General features: G+C 41.4%; 1 protein-coding gene across 3 annotated transcripts in view; it reads right to left on the bottom strand.

Annotated features, from left to right (window-relative positions):
- WDR70 (WD repeat domain 70) overlaps window positions 1–22,096 on the bottom strand; it is a 303,223-nt gene that overhangs the window by 17,839 nt on the left and 263,288 nt on the right. For all 3 annotated transcript variants that reach the window (XM_067030887.1, XM_059060266.2, XM_059060267.2), the window contains exons 14-16: window positions 5,572–5,672; window positions 3,650–3,729; window positions 1,739–1,855 (exon numbers count right to left, since the gene is read on the bottom strand). In XM_067030887.1, the coding sequence (XP_066886988.1) occupies window positions 1,739–1,855; window positions 3,650–3,729; window positions 5,572–5,672 (298 nt within the window). The remainder of the gene's footprint in view (window positions 1–1,738; window positions 1,856–3,649; window positions 3,730–5,571; window positions 5,673–22,096) is intronic.

Genomic DNA, 22,096 nt, shown 5'->3' with positions numbered 1-22,096 from the left:
TTATTATTATTATTTTTATTTTTATTTTTTTGCAGTACGCGGGCCTCTCACTGCTGTGGCCTCTCCTGTCGCGGAGCACAGGCTCTGGACGCACAGGCTCAGCGGCCATGGCTCACAGGCCCAGCCGCTCTGCGGCATGTGGGATCTTCCCGGACCGGGGCACGAACCCGCGTCCCCTGCATCGGCAGGCGGATTCTCAACCACTGCGCCACCAGGGAAGCCCAAAAGATTAATTTTATAAGGCAGGAAATAACTGCCAAAGAATCTGTATGGCCAGTAACTAAGTGGATGGAGAGGAAGGAGAAAGCTCTTCAGGCTGATCTGGTGGGGGGAGGGGGCCTGTAGGAAGAGATAAATCCCATTTGGGAGAACTCAGAACACAGAGAAGGTTATTTTCAATGAGCAGAGTGGTTTAAATACAAAAGTACAGAAAGAGGGAAGTTCACTGGGCATTTGGGGGCAGGAATGAACCAACAGTCATGGGAGAAGATCAGAGTAGGAGAGAGGTGAGGTGTAAAGCTCAAAAGTGCATTAGATTCAGACTGAAGAGAACTCTGAATCTCTGGAAATGCAACTGGACAGTGTAAAGCTTATGAAGATTTGGGGGCAGTAGCAATACGAAAGCTACAGGAATTGGGAATAAAAGCTGTGTGTGAGGGCTTCCCTGGTGGCGCAGTGGTTGAGAGTCCGCCTGCTGATGCAGGAGACACGGGTTCGTGCCCCGGTCCGGGAAGATCCCACATGCCGTGGAGCGGCTGGGCCCGTGAGCCATGGCCGCTGGGCCTGCGCGTCCGGAGCCTGTGCTCTGCAATGGGAGAGGCCACAACAGTGAGAGGCCCACGTACCACAAAAATTTAAAAAAAAAAAAAAAAAAAAAAAAAAAAGCTGTGTGTGAGATGAACGAAGGTAGGGTGGTGAGGAGAGAGACTTGAGAAGGTGCCTAGTTAGAAGGGCTTTTCGATAATCCAGGCAATAATATTATTTACGAACTTTGATTAGGATGGTGGCAGAGAAAATGGAAAAAAAAAACCTGAGATTGGTATATTAAATATTTTCAATGCTGAAGGGTCAGGCCAAACAGATATAGGTCTAGAACTCAGGTTCACATGAATGAACAAGTCATAAGCTTTAAACATGTGAACATAGGACAAATGGAAACTATGAGGGGATAACAGAAAACGGGATTCTCGAAAAGGTACGTGCTATATGATAGCCAATGCTACCTTGCTTTCTTCTGGTACCTACTTTCTTAGAAACTCTAAGGATTTTTATTCATCTTCTAGGGAAACGGGCAGCTCCATTTTATCAACACAGAACTAAATGATGTTCACTTTCTGCCTTGTGTGAAACCTAATCCAGCCTGAATTCTGGTCAAAGTACCCAGTGTTGCATATTAAGCCAATATTGAGAGCAGTGGTTTTAACACTGGGTCCCAAGGAGCCCCAGAGTTCCACCGAGGTCACCTAAAGGGCTCTAGTTGGAGACCAAGTAGAAAGGGCTCCAGGCTTCCTCTCTACTTCAGCACAGTAGCTCCATTTTTATCCGTTTATGCACCGGGTTTCCGCATCAGATCTTTACACAAGAAGTTCTGATGCTACAAGAAGACGTTTGGAAACCCCTATTTAGTAAAATCTCTGAAGACAGGCATCTAGGCCCAAAAGATCTTCCAAATTCTGTATCTATTACCCGACCCTGCCCCGCAACCCCCTTTGCAAGTCACTAGTTAGATCACAGTCACCTGGGCCTGCTACAGGAGGTTCCGGTTTGTGAGACTTCAGGGGATCCAGCCTGTCCTTCTCCAGCTGTTTCCTTGTACTCCGCTGGCGGGGCTCGCGGAACATAGGCAAAGCATGAGCTACGAGAAGTCACATTAGAAAAATTTCATTATGATAATAACCCTTCCATCCACAAACATAGCTAACACATGAGTAAATGAAGATGAACTGGAAGTCATAATGACAGCCTTCATCTAATAATAAAAGACAGTCTTACTGCAACCAATTAGGCAATTTCGTGTGAGACCAGGCTCACTGTTCACCTCTCCTGGCAACCAATGGCGCTCAGGAAATGCCGTCAAATACCGTCACAGAAAGATTGGTGAGGCTCTCCATCTCCCAAACCATGGGCAGCAGTTAAACTTAATTTCTGTGGTTTTGAAAAGAAACACTTAATGGGACTGCCTCTTTTTTTTTTTCCTTATAGGACCCAAATGCGAATAATGCCAACAGCTTGCCTGTCAGCCCTGAAGTTTCCTCAGATGCCTCATAAACACTGGAATCACTTCACACATTTCTGAAATGTGACCACCTCTCAGGAGGAGTTGACAGCACTGAGTAACCGGAAGGGAGGAACACTTATCCCACTGAAACTAAAGGTTTAAACTAAACTAAGGGATAAAGGTTGCCTTGAATGCAAGTCCTGACGTGGTGACTTGATGGGGACTTAATCCTTCTTCAATATGGTCGACAAAGGAATAAAAATCAAAGTGATATCTGTCCAATTGCTGTGGCTCAATGTCAGAATTAAATTTCAGAATATAAAAGAAAATATGTATTAAAAAGGGAAACAGTGTGATATTCTGGTGGAGAGGGAGAAGACTATTGGGGATAGAATCAAATATTTTTTTTTTTGATCAAAAAAAGTACCAGAATAATTTCTTTGAATGTTTATGTGCAAATTAAAACCCCTTTAAAAGAGAAAACTGGGGGAGAGTTAAAGGAATAATAGGGGTTTAAAGGAAATTTATGATATGAATGACAGAAATGTCTGTTAACACCTAAAAAACACTTCCAGTACCCCTCCTATCCTCTACCCGTACTTCCAGCCTGGGCCAGGGCCATATCACTCACTAGTATAATATGCCTACCTTGAGTCAGGGGAGCTGAAACACAGCCACCCGTCACTCTGTCAGGCAACACGACACAACAGTATTTTTAGGAGGGGGAAAAATAGCTTTTCACTTCAAACGACTGCAGGAATTTAAGTAGGCCGCATGTAATCACATGAGTTAGACTGGTTATGACACCGACTTTAACACTTCTACTCTTGCAAAAAATGTCACCGGATCTCTTTACTGATCATCAGCTCCAAGGGACATGGTCTTACATGAGACCAGCCACCAGGGAGAAAACCCAGCAGTGCAGCGCCCCCTGGTCTTTAGACTGAGCCACTGATAAAGTCCACAGGGGCATCTGCTAATGACAACTGCTGCTGCATCCAAGATCTCCTGCCTAGCCGCAACCTGTGACAGGTCTGAGACTGTGACTCTGGGAAACAAAAACCTGCCAGATTAACGAGGTTGTGTGACAAACCCGAGAGAAGCTGCTCTGTCCTGGTAAGATTTCTGATCATACCCCAGGTAGTTCATTTTATATCTAAAGGTCTCTGGATCAGTCTACCACATGGTCACAGAATTTAGGCTTTTCCCTTTTGGGGTGAAAGTTACATGAAGTAACCCTGTCTCCGTGATGGGGCACAGAAGCTAAAGGGGTTAGCCATTCTATGACCCCCAGTCCTGAACACATGAAAGGGGTATTTTGTAATATATGCCTGAACTCCGAGGGCTTTTTCTGTCTCTAAAGCCATGAGATCAACAGCACACTAGAACAGAAGACAGATGCATGATGGAGAAAGCATGCTAACAACTTACGGGTGATGATGTAGTCCTGGGTCAGAGTCTCTGCTTGTTTCGCCTTCCGCTGGGTTTTAACCACGCATAATTTCGCTCCCCTGAGAGGGGTAAAAGCAAACGATTTTCTTTATTTGGTCTCAGAAACAAAGTCTACGTCAAGATCATTAGATACTTTCAGGAACATGCTCTGTGCACACCTCCGCACCAAGTCCTTGACTTTCTAAGGACTGGCAACGGAGCCCTTGGTGACGAGAGATTAAATGTATGGGAAAGCAAGTCTGAGGCAGTGGTTACTACTCTGTGAGAAGGTTAGAAAGGTAACTGGAAAACAAAAGGCCAGTTTAAAAAATCTATAGAAATAACCTAAAATTAAGATCTTAAAGAGACATTAATCAACCTTTTCACCCTAAAGGTCATAGGGTTCAAATTTTAGCTTATGTCTCAGATGAAAGCAACCTAGGTAGTCAACAGCCCAAGTGGCATTTGTCTACAACTCAAATACAAGAGTACAAGTGATCTGGAACTGAGTCAGCTTGGCAGTGTTGCCAAGGGGCTACAGCCCAAGAATGTGTGGGATTAACCAACAGTGTGCTTAGAACATTTCACTTCTTTTTTTTTTTAAAACAACTTTATTGGAGTATAATTGCTTTACAATGGTGTGTTAGTTTCTGCTTTATAACAAAGTGAATCAGTTATACGTACACATATATCCCCATATCTCTTCCCTCTTGCGTCTCCCTCCCTCCCACCCTCCCTATCCCCCCCCTCTAGGTGGACACAAAGCACCGAGCTGATCTCCCTGTGCCATTTCACTTCTCCTTAGCAATAATAAGCATCCATTTCAGGAGAAACAAAAACAAGCAAATTTCTTAAAGTAAAGATTCCAAAGATAGGAATCTTCTAAAGGGTGCTATCAAATGGGGTTTATTATTTTCTCAAGTAAAACAGACTCCCTCCTCTCATCCTAATTACATTAGCATTTTCAATTTCTTTATTAAAAAACAAACAAAATCCTATTTGTTCTTAAAGACCACAATATATAACTTTATTTTATAGGGCAAAGGTTCCAACTCCAGAAAATTCTGAAGGAAACAGGACTGTCTGCTTCTATTCAGAGCCAAATTATAATCAATACATATTCACTAATAGAGGATGGGTTTCCTTTCCCCTGAAAGAACGTGGGAGCTCAAAACAGGTTTATGGGGGACCCCAGTAAATACAGCATGTGAATTTTAGTACCATCTAGCCAAGGCTTACTCTAAAGAAAGAGCTAATCACTCACTGTACCTTAACGAAGAGAAACAAAACCATCTTTTTTGGGGGTTGGTGACATGTTTACCCTTGCGCCCAAGGAAAAGAGAAATAACTGAGAGACTGACTGAGCCTCTAGTGAAGTTTTCAGATCCTTGAAGCACACTGGTATGCTTAAATTTGGCATTTTGGGACACACAGGGGATTGAAAGGGAGAGTAGCTGAGCTGTCCTCCTCTGCTGGCAGAGAACAACCCTGGTAAACATCCAAACCGGCACCTGATAAAAGCCCAAACAGAAAGGGAACAAAACAGACTAGCCGTTTCCATTTCCTATAAGTGGTCAGTTCCCTGCTTTGTTAATCCCTTACATGCATCACTGCTAATGCCACTGTCCAGGGTGGTATGCAAAGAGGGCAGGCCTTTTCCCCCCCTTGCACTCAACATTTCAGCTAAAGAACTGCAAATCCCCAGGAAACTTTCACTTTGAATTCTGTATGGATCAAGGGAGATATCCAAATCCTCTTTAAAGCACAATACTAGGAGTTTGAGGCTTTACTCTGTGCCAGCTGCATTTTCTAAAAGGGTGGATCCCCATCAAAGAGGGAAATAAATAAAAGTGGGGGTGGAAAAAGAAAACCCACCCCCAGTTGCTGTCATCCATCTAAAACAGGCAATACTTATGAAATACCTCTGACTCTTGTTGGGGTCATAATAGACTTTAGCCAATCCGTTTCCAGTCCCCACCATGATCTGGTTCAGCTTTGGATGCCACAGGCAGCGGACGACACTCTGTAAAGGAAAGACATGGTAGTCAACTAAAGAGGGCACATAAAAATGGAAAAAAATTCTGCTGGTACTTTGATGGCTTGTTTATGAAACTGAATATCACCCTGATGATTACCTGTAACTTTTAGGGCATTTTCTTCCAAACTATAGGGTTGTGTTCCTGAGGTTGAGTTCTGTTCTATCACTTGTTATCTGTGTGATACTCTATAAAAATAAAAAAGATGCTCCCTTCCTGACATCTCTCCTCTCCTTTCCTGATAGCCTTGAAACCACAAAGTTGGGCTTTCCCAGTTCAGCTGTCACATGAGGCTGGCATCTTAGAATGCTGAACCCACATAACTCAGTTCATTTTACCACTGAAGCAGATTTAGATCTCAGTGTTTCATGCTTTTATACACACAATAAATATGCCCCTCTGGACAGCATACTGAGGCCAGGTGGTTACTGTTTTTAGTTTACAAAGATCGAAATCTCATAAAGCTCTTTCAGGAACAACACACACTTGCAAACATTGAATAATATCTCCCTATCTATGAGATAAACCAGCAGGTCAGTAGCTGAAGTCAAACAGAGATATGGAATATAAAGCCTTGACATTAACCTGAATGAAAAGCTACTTAGGAGAAGGTTCACTGGAAGTTATGATCCTGTGAGTTCATCACTGGTAAGGAAAATAAGTGGTACTCTGGGGTCAGAAAGAACCACGAGTTCTCAGTGAGAAGTACAGCCTGTTTTTAATTTTTGCTGAAGTAAGAGGGCAGAGGTGGAAGAGATGGCAGGGATGGAATTAAGGGGGAAAAATGAAGCTAAGGTTGGTAGGCAGAAACAGCATGTGCTGGGTTCTGCAGATCTCACTCTGATAGAGCAAGAAATGCGTGGAAACATTAATTCAATGATTATCAGGAACCTCTCATGTGCCAAGCAATGTACAAGGACTAAGGGGAAAGGGTACAATTAGATATTGCCATTTTCTGTTCTAATACTAAAATGCAAATCATGGAATTTCTGTCTCCCAAATAATCTACCTTGGGCTGCATTTCTTTGGTTTCTTCTCCCCAGCCATCCAGCTCTTTTCTTAAGACAGAATATCTGGGAATCCCTGCAACCCCTTTCGATAAAAACTCTGGCTCCCACCTGACTGGCCAAAAAAAAAATGCATATAGTTAAATGGCTACAATTCCTACTCTGATATTCCCGAGAAACTAAGGAGGAAATGTAGAAGAGTCTGCAGAACTTCTAATTCATGTCTGACAATATTCGAGAAGAGTGGTTCTTAAGCTCTGCACCACTGAAGAGCGCTGAGATGTTCTATTGAGAAAACCAAATCAGAGTGGTTGTTTCCCCTGTCGTCGGGGGAAAACTAAGTTCAAAGGGCAGGTTTTCACAGTTTTAAGTTTTCTTTCCACAATTTTTCTTAAACCTGTGGTGCCTGATACCCAATGTCTACTAACAAGTGCTAAAAGATGATAAAACATTTATAATGGTGAGGGAATATTAACAGAAAAACTTGAAAATAGTAAATCATATTTTTAGTAAAATATGAAAATAGGAAATCAAAGTTTGACTTTTAGGGTGTGGGGTTGTTGTTGCTTTGTGCATATGCTCATGAAACTTACTTTATAATGCATGTGTATAAAAAGTCACATTTTCTCCTCATAAAACTGTGCCTGGTTGGTAAGATGGAATTAAGTGCATCAGTAGCTCATGGTCTGCAAAGCACAACATGACTACCAGGTTCTCCGCCACTGAGACTAATTTGAGAAGCAAGCCTAGACTACTGGGAATTTCCAGATGGTCAAGGCCAGGTATGTGGAAACATGAAAAGAGTCACAAACATAACTTCATATCTTACCTAGAATAAGTTCATCCAAGCCAATACTCATCTCCTTCAAGTCTTGGCTTAAGTGTCATAACTACCCAGACCACCCTATTTGAAACTGCATCACACAACTCCCCTTACTTTCCTTGTTTTTATAGCATGTATCCCATTTTAAAGTACTATATAGTTTACTGTTAATTATGCTTATTGTCTGCCTCCTCTACTAGGATATATGTTCCACACAGGCCGATCTTCGTCTGTTTTACGTAGCCAAGAATCCCAAGTGCCTAGATCAGTGTCTGGAACTCAATAAATATTTGCTGCAGGGATGAATTAAAAGTTACAGTTCACCCAAGCCTAAATGGATTGCTTTGCTAGGTGGAGGTAGAGATAATTTTCAACTTAAACTCACTACTACCTAGGAGGGATAATTTGATTTCTCCAGATCATTATTATACTCAAGTACCCCACAAACAGAGTAGGGTTAGCTCCCTCCCAATGCAGGCCTAAAAAGAGGGATGTGCAAGGACCAGAGAGCAAGGGAGGAGAGTGAGAGGAGCTTTCAAGGGCCTTCAGAAATCTCAGCACCCACAAAGTACCCCAGGACAACTTTAAGGACATAGCATTAAAGTTATTTCTCTTCCTTGGTTCTCTAGAGATCTGGCTAAGCAGTCTAAGATTACTGGTTCTCAAATATGTTTTCAAGTGAGCAGGGTGCAGAATTGGAAAAGATCCACAGTGTAGGCCTGGTAAATTCCAAGACACCCAGCCAAGCAGGCAGTTTCCAGGGGCAGCAGGTTACTGTTACTCTCTCCCTCTACGCTGAGGGTGTAAATGTTAGAGAGAGGCAACGGCCCAGGCCAACAGACCAATGTCTGACGGCTTTCCAGGGAGTCCAAGCTCAGGGCACTGAACCTCTATTCCTGTTCACAGCTTTTACCCTCTAATGCCCTTAGACACACGCATGGCTTTTTACATGGAAGCAAGGAGAAGGCAAATGAGACCCCTTGAACTAAACAGTCATTCCAGAGCTCCATCCACTGTGGCAGTGAGTCACCAAAGCAGCCAGTGAGGACTCTGGGAGCAGTCTGACTTAGCAAGATACTTAAGGCTCAATGACCCTAAGACTGGCTATTAATCAAATATTACAAGGATTCCAAAACATGGATTGAAGAAACAGAATTCAAAGTCAAAGGTGGGTGGGCTTTTTTTGTTTATTAATATTTATTGTGTATGTTCAGCTAACCTTCGCAAACTTTGCAGCTAATGCGGCTCCACACTTTGTCCTGTCAAGGAAATGCATCTTATAGCAGAGAGCTGGCCACCTGCCAAACCAAACAACCCCTGAGACGGCAGCGAGGCTGAGGAGCAAGTAGAGCTGCCGCGCTGCTAACTTGTCAAACACACAGACTGGGTTTTACTTAACAACAATGGGACACGTGCCTGCTAGAAGCCCAAGGAGCTATCAGAAGACAGATGAGCTATAACTACTTAGAAGGAATGCATTCATTCAGTCAACCATCCACCAAAGACATCTTCCATCCTCTGTTCTTGAAGAGGTACTTCTGTAGCTGGGGGCTTGCCACATTCAGACGTACACATTTGCTGAGTGACAGCACATGAAGGGTAGAGAGCACATCTGACTTAAAGGAGCAGAGGAAAATGTCATGACAGGAGATCTGCACGGACCAAGGAGAAAGCAGAAGGCCACTGTAGTGCAAAGAACTAGATTCTGAAGTTAGTCTGCATATTTTAATATACTGATTTGCTTAATTAAATCGATAAAGGGTTTTATTCTTACACTAATCTACTTCATCTTACCGAAGCACGTGGGACCACCACTGGCTTCCCCTAGCTGCCTAAGCTGAACCCCATGTTACCATATAAATTTAGTCTTTTGAAATTTATTTTTTATTTTTGGTTGTGTTTGGTCTTCGTTGCTGCACACGGGCTTTCTCTAGTTGCAGTGAGTGGGGGCTACTCTTCGCTGAGGCGCGCGGGCTTCTCACTGCGGTGGCTTCTCTTGTTGCGGAGCACGGGCTCTAGGCGCGTGGGGTTCAGTAGTTGTGACATGCGGGCTCAGTAGTTGTGGCTCACGGGTTCTAAAGCGTAGGCTCAGGAGTTGTGGCGCACAGGCTTAGTTGCTCCGTGGCATGTGAGATCTTCCCGAACCAGGGCTCAAACCCGTGTCCCCTGCATTGGCAGGCAGATTCTTAACCACTGTGCCACCAGGGAAGTCCCAGTTTAGCCTTTTAAACCAAAACCTACTGTCATTTTAGATAATCTGACAGTGCAAAGAAACCACAGTTTGCCCCAGAAGTGCTCAGCTCTAGTGGCAGCCACAAGGAGACAGTAACTGGCGATGGAGATCACAAGCAAGATGACAACGAGTTACAAGACTTTCATGTGCTCAACACAGAGATCTTTCTTCTCTGTGAAGACCAGAGAAAAAAGAGGGGGTGGGGGGCAGAGAAGAAGAAAGCACTTTGTGTACAAAAGGCAGTGTCAAGATTCCAAAACAGGAATTTTGGAATTACCCCTCTGCAAAAGTAAAAAGGCCACAAAAAATTCCAAATAATTTATTTCTGTGGTTTTGTTTTGCTTACTTTAAGTGAAATCATGGAAGCAAATAAGGAGAAGAGGAGGAAATCAATGAGAGAAATAAATTTATATTTTAGGACATGGTAGGAAAGGAACTATTAGGTATCTGCAACTTTATGTTATTTAAAGTAGTTGAATCCTCACAGCAACACTACAAAATTAGTTATCTCACCCCCATTTCACAAGAAGAAGAAACTGAGGCTTGTAGGAGGCTGGGTAACTTTCCCAAGGTCACATAACTTGTACACAGAGGAGCTGGGATCAGCAAGGAGGTTTTCACAACTCCAGTGCTCATTCCTTTATACCACCTAATTATGCAAAGGCCTGTTTTAGAAGATGATGGGGAGGAAGGGATGTGTCAGATTTAAAATAATCTCCAGGGCTTCCCTGGTGGTGCAGTGGTTGAGAGTCCGCCTGCCGATGCAGGGCACATGGGTTCGTGCCCCGGTTCGGGAAGATCCCACATGCCGCGGAGCGGCTGGGCCCATGAGCCATGGCCGCTGAGCCTGCGCGTCCGGAGCCTGTGCTCCGCAGTGGGAGAGGCCACGACAGTGAGTGGCCCGTGTACCGCAAAAAAAAAAAAAAAAAATCTCCAAACCCACCTGACCCAGAAAAAGAAGTCTTAGCAAGTTTATACTAAAAAGCAGATGGTATTACTAAAATCATAAGGAAGGAAAAAGGAACTACTACCCCAGTTCACAAATGTTACTATAAAAGAAATCAATGTCTGCATAACATCTTAAGCTTCCGTAATGCACATATCCAAACACCACCCTTATTCTACTTCACATGCTAAAAGAAGCCTAACATCCTTCATAAGTTTATATCTTAATCATGATTATTATGAAACACCATTTCTTGATCCTTCGCAGCTGCTGACCCACACTGTAAAAGAAACTCCGTCTGGTTTTTTCATGTTTGGTTTTTGTCACATAGCACAAGAATGGATAAGCTAACCCAGTGATTCCTTGGGAGAAGGGGCATTTTCCAAATTTCAAATAAAGAGCCTAACATCTGTCTGGGGAGGAGACTGCCACACAGTTTTGCGCACTTGCATAGAGGCAGTCTTACGGTCGTGGATACCCTCAGGACTACCCAATACATTTGAAAGGCCATGTACATGCTGATCCCCAAAACTAAGAACACACATCAAGATGCGAGTCCAAAGCAAATAAAAAGAAGGTAGATGATTGATGGAAAGGTACCAGAGAAAGAATTTTCTTTGGATTTGCACAAGCCCAGGTTTTATTTCACAGAGAAAGAAAAAAAACTGCTTACATTAAAATATTGAGCCAGGGAGGTAGAAGAGTAAGATGGGAAATCTCTAAACTCTTCCAGGCTATTTGTCCTGTTATCCCAAAGCCTTGCTTTTCCCAAACTTGGATGATTTTGCAGCATGCATGGGCCATCGGGTTTCATTCCTCTAAAGTTCAGGAAGCAAACCTGGTGAGTAAGCCTTAGTCTACAATAAATAAGACTCCTCAACACCCACCTGATCTCCATGGAGACATCCCTCGAATAAAAACGATTAAAGACATTTCCTCCGCTCTTATAAGTGAGCACGTGTCTATCCTTTTTTCCTCCTCCACATTCCTCCAACTCTAAGGAACTTCCACCATAGGGCCAGACTTGTAGCAATTATCACTCTTTGCTGGAAATCTTCTTAACCTTCCCCCTTCCCTGCCCCAAACAATTCTCTCTCTGATAAACCAGATAGAAGCCCAATGGTGAAAAGAAAAAAATGCCATGGCACGTTTATAAATGTATGGGTTGCTGCAAAAAAAAACAAACAAGGAAAAGTGTTGCTCTATTCCTGCCATAAATATTTGGTACAGATGCACAGATTATGCTTTTTAAAAACTGGTATCTAATTAACAAATTAAGTCCTATCAAATGGATGGAAAAAATGCATTTATTAAAATCAGTTTATTTACAGCCTCTGCTCTAAAATTAAGGTAACTGCTCAAGCAGCAAAAATCTGGAACCTGGTAATTGTCCTTGGCACAAAATGAATCACATCTGTATCTGATAATAAACTTGCCTAAAGAACTTCATCACGAGAAAAAGATCTCAGAGAAAATGGAAGGTCTCTTGGGTAAGGAAATTAAACACAATTTTCTTCCTCTAATTCAAAACACTAAATGTTAGTTTGCTCCAATCTGCTATTTGAGAAGAACTTACAAAGGCAAAAAAAAAAAAAAAAAAAAAAGCACAAATAATGATTGAAGAAAATCTGGTAATTATTCTTATTAATGACAGTCTGGGAGCAGGAAACAAATAAGAGGCTGGAAGCTGGAGTCCATAGGGTGAGTGACACCAGTGGTGGATCCTACAAGGCAAATACAACAAGTGGGGGGAAAGTGACTGGAGGTGGTGGAGGCGGTGGTGTGATGAATTGGGAGATTGGGACTGACATGTATACACTAATATGTATAAAACGGATCATTAATAAGAACCTCCTGCATAAAAAAATAAATAAAATTAAATTAAAAAATTAAAGAAAAAAAAAGAAGCAGAGCTTACTGGAGGCACATTCCCAGTATTCCTGTAGAACTTCCGACTGGTGGGCACAGGATGGATCAAGTGTGTCAAGATACGGAGCCAGAGCCATGCAGGCTTGAGAGGGGCCTGGGGCTCTGGAGCCTCAGGCAAGTCAGTTCCAGCAAAGAGTGGGTTTGTCTGTTATATCACACATTATCATCTATTATGAGGACCAGCTTGTGAAAGAGCTTGGGAAGCAGTACCTAAGGCCATCTCTCTCCATCTAATCTACACAGACCCAGACCCCTTTACCATTCTTCATTTATCAGTAGTTCAAGATGGGAATAAAGATAAGAACCATAAATCTTTTCTTTATATAAATAAACAAAGCACAAATGGATAAAGCTTGAAATCCCTAACTACTAGATAAGAAATATATATGATCAGATCTTGGAAATCATCAAGTATGTAAAACCAAAAAATTATAGAAAAAGCTGAATCTTCAAAGATGAACTATACAGGATACGTAAAGCACTATTTGTCTTAATATAGTATAGGTAAAGATGTTTTACAAATCATACTCTTTTATTTAGCCCTTTGGGGGTCTCACAACCCCTCATCATACAAGACACAGCATTATCTATCACTCCAAAAAAGGAAAAAACACGATCCTGGGACATGTGTTAATTAGAAGTCTTTCTTCCCCACACTAATATAAATTGTGAAAGTCTGGCCAGAATTCTGATAGAACAGCTGGAAAACTTGTTACCAAAGATTGTTCATCAAATTCTGGTTGGGAGAGGAAAATCCGTGGTAGAAATTCCTACAAGACATATAAGTCCTTCACATGGTCTTCTACCAGTGTGATGTAATATGGTGCTGGGTTTGGACAACAAAGCACTAGTCATTACTGTATTATATGTTTATACATTTTATAAAGAATAGCATGTCATTTTGAACACCTACAAAATTTACATATCTCCAAAATCAAGTTCTCTTTTCTTGATATCTTATAGCATCAAGTATGTTTCTCCTTCAGGGTTGTGTTATCTAATAGATGATTCTTCACCCAGTTTTGCCATTTGTGGCAATTATGTCTATACTAGGAAGTATAGATATGTTTAAATGCCAATTAAACACCAAACTCTTGTGCAGAGAAGAAAAAAAAGTTTCTAACTAATCAAAAGGGAAACACTGACTGTTTCTATTGCTTTGAAGGACTAGAAATAGAAGCAAAATAGTAAACAGAAAACATTTCCATGAGACTGACACCAAATAAGCAGTAGATGCCTTTTAATACAGCATGTTGCAGGTTAAATGACACTAGAAAATGAATAAACTATTAAACTGGACAAGCCCTGCTTTTAGTCCTCATTCTTCCGCCTTCAATGATTTATGAAGCCTGAAGCGGGATTTGATAGGTTCATCATCTAATTGTAACTCCCAAAATGAGACCACTGTCAAGACAGATAATTATAGGAAAAGACAACTCACTATAGGTTTTGAATCTGGATTCCTGCAGTAAACATTATTTCAAAGAAGAAAATATTGAAAAGAGAATCTAAATAACTGCTCCTGAACTAAGAGTCCACTGGCTAAATTTATAAATTGTTCTTTTAAAAGAGACTGGAAATGAGAACAAATGAAATGATAAGCACATCAGAATTCGTCTTCTATTCTAAGGAAGAATAATGATTAGAATTTTGATAAAACAGAGTGACAAATTCCAACAAATAATTTTTACTTCAAAGCAGAGTGTGTTCTACAAAATAGATCCAGGAAACAGATCATACTCATTAACAGTATAACAACCAAAACAAATTATATTCATTACAGTTTTAGATTACCAGTATTTTAAGCATCCACAGTAAACTTGCTTCCTCCACTGAACTCAAAACATAGCTATTTTTAGTAAGTCTGAAAAAAGATCACCTCAAGTTTTAAAGAAGTAGACAATTAAAATTTGTACTTCTTTCATCAAATCTAAAAGAAAACATATTTATGCTCTGAAATTCCAAATTAATTAGAAAATACTATTAACAAAAAACAAAAACAAGAGAAGCTGGTACGGAATAGGCCATTATAGTAAGTCCCGATAAGAACATGCTATAATAAAATATAACAAAAGGTAAAGCAAAATTAACAAATACATTTTCACCAAACACCTACCATGTGCCATATATTGTTCTAACCATAGGATATAATGCCCTTCCCACCCACACAGCACCAAGGAGTCCCTTAGTCCAATTTGGTCACTGGAAAATCTAGAAATGTCTGAGAAAAAGAGTACCAAAGATAACAGAAGTGTTGAGAAAATATGACCCACAAGGAAATGTTAAAACAACAACAACTAAGTTTGGTTCACTCAGACAAGAGAAGACAGAACAGCAACTTTATAATCTTAAAGGAAATAGAGGATGTTGACCAGCTGTTCTCCAATTCCTTGAGGACTAGAGTAAAGGATGTGGGCTCTAAGCATGAGAATGTGAGCTTAAAAATAATGAAAAAAAAAAGATACGATGGTATGGGATTTCATACACAGAAATGAACTCTTAGGGAGGTTGTAAACTCTTCTGTTAAAAGTCTAATTTTCATATAGGAGAGTTGAGCCATAGTCCTCAGGTAGGCAAGAAGATGGACTCTGGAAGATAATACTGAGACACGGAGCAACGTATGCCTGATGCCAGATGGCAGCTAATGAGGCAAAGGCCAGCAGCTTTGCCTGTGGCATAGTTACGTGAAGGGAACCTTTACCAGTGTAGGAGAGGGGACTAGCACTAGGATCAAAGACATTATTTTATTTTCTATAATATGAATGTCCTTGCAAATGTGCAGTGATCTTAGAGCTTCCTCCTAGGCACATTTGCTGCAATTTGTACTATTTCATTACTTATTTCATGTTGTTTACCACCACAGTTATGATTTTTTTTAATTAAACAAAAATCTCCTGGTGCTGGGTGAGATAGAGGGATCACATTCCACTCAGTCTCTTCCTGTGAATGCAATTATAAAACCTAAATTTCAGGATTCTGAAAACTAAATAGTAGTAGGTGGATTGGTGAATTAGCCCAGAATTCAAAGTATCACTGAAGCAGCAGTGAGTTTACTATTTCCCCACTCTGGTACTCCACCCTATCCCCCCTCCACCCGACAAAAACACCTGTAATGAACAAAAGATCAACAGTTTAAATTAAGGCAGCCTCAGTTCAGCTGAATTTTCCTTTTGCCTCAGGCTTCAGTACAGTTTGGCATAGCACTGTGACTGATCCCATTTTTATTTAAAGCACTGGAATTTTACTCATTATGAATTTTATGCATTAATTCTTATCTTTTATAATATTGCATTAAAATGTTAATTTGCTGTGATTACTGAGTTTTTTGATACGTCCTTCAATTTTGTGCTTGAGTCTGACCCTAGCCCTGGCCTTGATTCAACCTATATCTCACTCTATTACACAAAGATTAGCTCAAAATAAACCACACACCCAAAATGAACCACATTAAACCACAGAACTTTTAGAAGAAAACACAGAAGAAAATCTGTGTAACTGGAGTCAGTCAAGGAGTTCTTAGATGTGACACCAAAGCTACATTCTACAAAATAAAAAACTGATAAATTAGACTTTATCAAAATTAAAGTATTTTGGAGGAGCTTCAAGGTGGCGAAGAGTAACACGCAGAGAACACCTTCCTCCCCACAGATACATCAGAAATACATCTACATGTGGAACAGCTCCTACAGAACACCTTCTGAACGCTGGCTGAAGACCTCAGACTTCCCAAAAGGCAAGAAACTCCCCACGTACCTGGGTAGGGCAAAAGAAAAAAGAATAAACAGAGACAAAAGAATAGGGAAGGGACCTGCACCAGTGGGAGGGAGCTGTGAAGGAGGAAAGGTTTCCACACACTAGAAGCCCCTTTGCTGGCTGAAACTGCGGGTGGGGGAGGTGGGGAGCTTCTGAGCCACGGAGGAGAGCGCAGCCACAGGGGTGCGGAGGGCAAAGCGGAGAGATTCCCACACAGAGGATTGGTGCCGACCAGCACTCACCAGCCCGAGAGGCTTGTCTGCTCACCCAGCAGGGCGGGCGGGGGCTGGGAGCTGAGGCTCGGACTTCAGTGGGATCCCAGAGAGAGGACTGGGGTTGGTGGCGTGAACACAGCCTGGAGAGGGCTAGTGCGCCACGGCTAGCCGGGAGGGAGTCTGGGAAAAAGTCTGGAGCTGTCGAAGAGGCAAGAATTCTTCTTGACTATTTGTTTCCTGGTGCATGAGGAGAGGGGATTCAGAGTGCCGCTTAAAGGACCTCCAGCGACGGGCATGAGCCGCGTCTATCAGCTTGAACCCCAGAGACGGGCATGAGACACTAAGGCTGCTGCTGCAGCCACTAAGAAGCCTGTGTGCAAGCACCGGTCACTATCCAACCTCCCCTCCTGGGAGCCTGTGCAGCCCACCACTGCCAGGGGCCCGGCATCCAGGGACAACTTCCCGGGAGAACACATGGCACGCCTCAGGCTGGTGCAACGTCACACTGGCCTCTGCCGCTGCAGGCTCACCCCGCACTCCATACCCCTCCCTCCCCCTGGCCTGAGTGAGCCAGAGCCCCCAAATCAGTGGCTCCTTTACCCCTTCCTGTCTGAGTGAAGAACACACACCCTCAGGCGACCTACAGGCAGAGGCGGGTCCAAATCCAAAGCTGAACCCCCAGAGCTGTGCGAACAAAGAGAAAGGGAAATTTCTCCCAGCAGCCTCAAGAGCAGAGGATTAAATCTCCACAATCAACGTGATGTTCCCTGCATCTGTGGAATACCTGAATAGACAACGAATCATCCCAAAATTGAGGAGGTGGACTTTGGGAGCAAAGATATATATATACTTTTCCCTTTTTCTCTTTTTTGAGAGAGTGTATGTGTATGCTTCTGGGTGTGATTTTGTCTGTATAGCTTTGCTTTTACCATTTGTCTTAGGGTTCTGTCTGTCCCTTTTTTTTTTTACTTTAAAAAATTTTTTCTTAGTAATTATTTTTTCTTTTAATAACTTTATTTTATTTTATTTTATTTTATATTCATTCTTTCTTTCTCTCTTTTTTTCTCCCTTTTATTCTGAGTCGTGGGGATGACGGCTCTTGGTGCTCCAGCCAGGTGTCAGGGCTGTGCCACTGAGGTGGGAGAGCCAAGTTCAGGACACAGGTGCACAAGAGACCTCACAGCTCCACGTAATATCAAATGAAGAAAATCTCCCAGAGATCTCCATTTCAACACCAAGACCCAGCTTCACTCAACGACCAGCAAGCTACAGTGCTGGACACCCCATGTCAAACAACTAGCAAGACAGGAACACAGCCCCATCCATTAGCACAGAGGCTGCCTAAAATCATAAGGTCACAGACACCCCAACACACCACCAGACGTGGACCTGCCCATCAGGAAGACAAGATCCAGCCTCATCCACCAGAACACAGGCACTAGTCCCCTCCACCAGGAAGCTTACACAACCCACTGAACCAACTTTAGCTACTGCAGACAGACATCAAAACCAACGGGAACTACGAACCTGCAGCCTGAGAAAAGGAGACCCCAAACACAGTAAGTTAAGCAAAATGAGAAGACAGAAAAAAACACAGCAGATGAAGGAGCAAGGCAAAAACCCACCAGACCTAACAAATGAAGAGGAAATAAGCAGTCTACCTGAAAAAGAATTCAGAATAATAATAGTAAAGATGATCCAAAATCCTGGAAATAGAATGGAGAAAATACAAAAAACAGTTAACAAGGACACAGAAGAACTAAGGAGCAAACACACAGTGATGAACAACACAATAAATGAAATTAAAAATTCTCTAGAAGGGATCAATAGCAGAACAACTGAGGCAGAAAAACGGATAAATGACCTGGAAGATAAAATAGTGGAAATAACTACTGCAGAGCAGAATAAAGAAAAAAGACTGAAAAGAATTGAGGACAGTCTCAGAGACCTCTGGGACAACATTAAACGCACCAACATTCAAATTATAGAGGTCCCAGTGGAAGAAGAGAAAAAGAAAGGGGCTGAGAAAATATTTGAAGAGATTAGAGTTGAAAACTTCCCTAACATGGGAAAGGAAATAGTTAATCAAGTCCAGGAAGCAAAGAGAGTCCCATACAGGAAAAATCCAAGGAGAAACACGCCAGGACACATATTAATCAAATTATCAAAAATTAAATACAAGGAAAAAATATTAAAAGCAGCAAGGGAAAAGCAACAAATAACATATAACAGAATACCCATAAGGTTAACAGTTGGTCTTTCAGCAGAAACTCTGCAAGCCAGAAAGGAGTGGCAGGACATATTTAAAGTGATGAAAGGGAAAAACGTACAACCAAGACTACTTTACCCAGCAAGGATCTCATTCAGATTTGATGGAGAAATTAAAACCTTTATAAACAAGCAAGAGATAAGAGAATTCAGCACCACCAAACCAGCTTTACAACAAATGCTAAAGGAACTTCTCTAGGCAGGAAACACAAGAGAAGGAAAAGACCTACAATAACAAACCCAAAACAATTAAGAAAATGGGAATAGGAACATACATATTGATAATTACCTTAAATGCAAATGGATTAAATGCTCCAACCAAAAGACACAGACTGGCTGAATGGATACAAAAATAAGACCCATATATATGCTGTCTATAGGAGACCCACTTCAGACCTAGGGACACATACAGACTGAAAGTGAGGGGATGGAAAAAGATATTCCATGCAAATGGAAATCAAAAGAAACCTGAAGTAGCAATTCTCGTATCAGACAAAATAGACTTTAACATAAAGGCTATTACAAGAGACAAAGAAGGACACTCCATAATGATCAAGGGATCAATCCAAGAAGAAGATATAACAATTGTAAATATTTATGCACCCAACATAGGAGTACCTCAATACATAAGGCAAATATTAACAGCCATAAAGGGAGAAAGCAACAGTAACACAATCATAGTAGGGGACTTTAACACCCCACTTTCACCAATGGACAGATCATTCAAAATGAAAATAAATAAGGAAACACAAGCTTTAAATGATACATTAAACAAGATGGACTTAATTGATGTTTATAGGACATACCATCCAAAAACAACAGAATATACATTCTTCTCAAGTGCTCATGGAATATTCTCCAGGATAGATCATATCTTGGGTCACAAAGAAGCCTTGGTAAATTTAAGAAAACGGAAATTGTGTCAAGTATCTCTTCTGACCACAACGCTATGAAACTAGATATCAATTACAGGAAAAAATCTGTAAAAAACACAAACAAATGGAGATTAAACAATACACTACTTAATAATCAAGAGATCACTGAAGAAATCAAAGAGGAAGAAAAATTTTAAAATACCTAGAAACAAAAGACAATGAAAATATGACCACCCAAATCCTATGGGATGCAGCAAAAGCAGTTCTAAGACGGAATCTTATAGCAATACAATCCTATCTTAAGAAACAAGAAACATCTCAAATAAACAACTTAACCTTGCACCTAAAGCAATCAGAGAAAGAAGAACAAAAAAATCTCAAAGTTAGCAGAACGAAAGAAATCATAAAGATCAGATCAGAAATAAATGAAAAAGAAATGAAGAAAACAATAGAAAAGATCAATAAAAGTAAAAGCTGGTTCTTTGAGAAGATAAACAAAATTGATAAAACCATTAGCCAGACTCATCAAGAAAAAAAGAGAGAAGATTCAAATCAATAGAATTAGAAATGAAAAAGGAGAAGTAACAACTGACACTGCAGAAATACAAAGCATCATGAGAGATTACTACAAGAAACTCTATGCCAGGGCTTCCCTGGTGGCGCAGTGGTTGAGAATCCGCCTGCCGATGCAGGAGACACGGGTTCGTGCCCTGGTCCGGGAAGATCCCACATGCCGCGGAGCGGCTGGGCCCGTGAGCCATGGCCGCTGAGCCTGCGCGTCCGGAGCCTGTGCTCCGCAATGGGAGAGGCCACAACAGTGAGAGGCCCGCATACCGCAAAAAAAAAAAAAAAAAAAAAAAGAAACTCTATGCCAATAAAATGGACAACCTGGAAGAAATGGACAAATTCTTAGAAATGCACAACCTGCCAAGACTGAACCAGGAATAAAGAGAAAATATGAACAGACCAATCACAAGCACTGAAATTGAAACTGTGATTAAAAATCTTCCAAAAAACAAAAGCCCAGGACCAGATGGCTTCACAGGCGAATTCTATCAAACATTTAGAGAAGAGCTAACACCTATCCCTCTCAGCCTCTTCCAAAAGATAGCAGAGGGAGGAACACTCCCAATCTCATTCTATGAGGCTGCCATCACCCTGATACCAAAACCAGACAAAGATGTCACAAAGAAAGAAAACTATAGGCCAATATCACTGAGGAACATAGATGCAAAAATCCTCAACAAAATACTAACAAACAGAATCCAACAGCACATAAAAGGATCATACACCATGATCAAGTGGGGTTTAACCCAGGAATGAAAGGATTCTTCAATATACGCAAATCAAATCAATGTGATACACCATATTAACAAACTGAAGGAGAAAAAACATATGATCATCTCAATAGATGCAGAGAAAGCTTTTGATAAAATTCAACACCCATTTATGATTAAAACCCCCCAGAAAGTAGGCATAGAGGGAACTTTCCTCAACATAATAAAGGGCATCTATGACAAACCCACAGCCAACAACATGCTCAATGGTGAAAAACTGAAACCATTTCCACAAAGATCAGGATCAAGACAAGGTTGCCCACTCTCACCACTATTATTCAACATAGATTTGGAAGTTTTAGCCACAGCAATCAGAGAAGAAAAAGAAATAAAAGGAATCCAAATCGGAAAAGAAGAGATAAAGTTGTCATGGTTTGCAGATGACATGATACTATCTATACGTAGAGAATCCTAAAGAAAACTACTAGAAACTACTAGAGCTAGTCGATGAATGTGGTAAAGTAGCAGGATACAAAAGAATTGCACAGGGCTTCCCTGGTGGCGCAGTGGTTGAGAATCCGCCTGCCGATATAGGGGACACGGGTTCATGCCCTGATCTGGGAAGATCCCACATGCCGCGGAGCGGCTGGCCCTGTAAGCCATGGCCACTGAGCCTGCGTGTCCGGAGCCTGTGCTCTGCAACGGGAGAGGGAGGCCTCAACAGTGAGAGGCCCACGTACCGCGAAAAAAAAAAAAAAAAAAAAAAAAAGAATTGCACAGAAATCTCTAGCATTCCTATACACTAATGATGAAAAATCTGAAAGTGAAATTAAGGAGACACTCCCATTTACCATTGCAACAAAAGAATAAAATATCTAGGAATAAACCTACGTAAGGAGACAAAAGACCTGTATGCAGAATATTATAAGACACGGATGAAAGAAATTAAAGATGATACAAATAGATGGAGAGGTATACCATGTTCTTGGATTGGAAGAATCAACATTGTGAAAATGACTCTACTACCCAAAGCAGTCTACAGATTCAATGCAATCCTTATCAAACTACCACTGGCATTTTTCACA

This window comes from Kogia breviceps, chromosome 4 (assembly GCF_026419965.1).
Source record: "Kogia breviceps isolate mKogBre1 chromosome 4, mKogBre1 haplotype 1, whole genome shotgun sequence".
NCBI classification, from domain to species: domain Eukaryota; kingdom Metazoa; phylum Chordata; class Mammalia; order Artiodactyla; family Physeteridae; genus Kogia; species Kogia breviceps.
The sequence above is the reverse complement of the archived record's forward strand: the minus strand, read 5'-3'. Positions and strand labels throughout refer to the sequence as shown.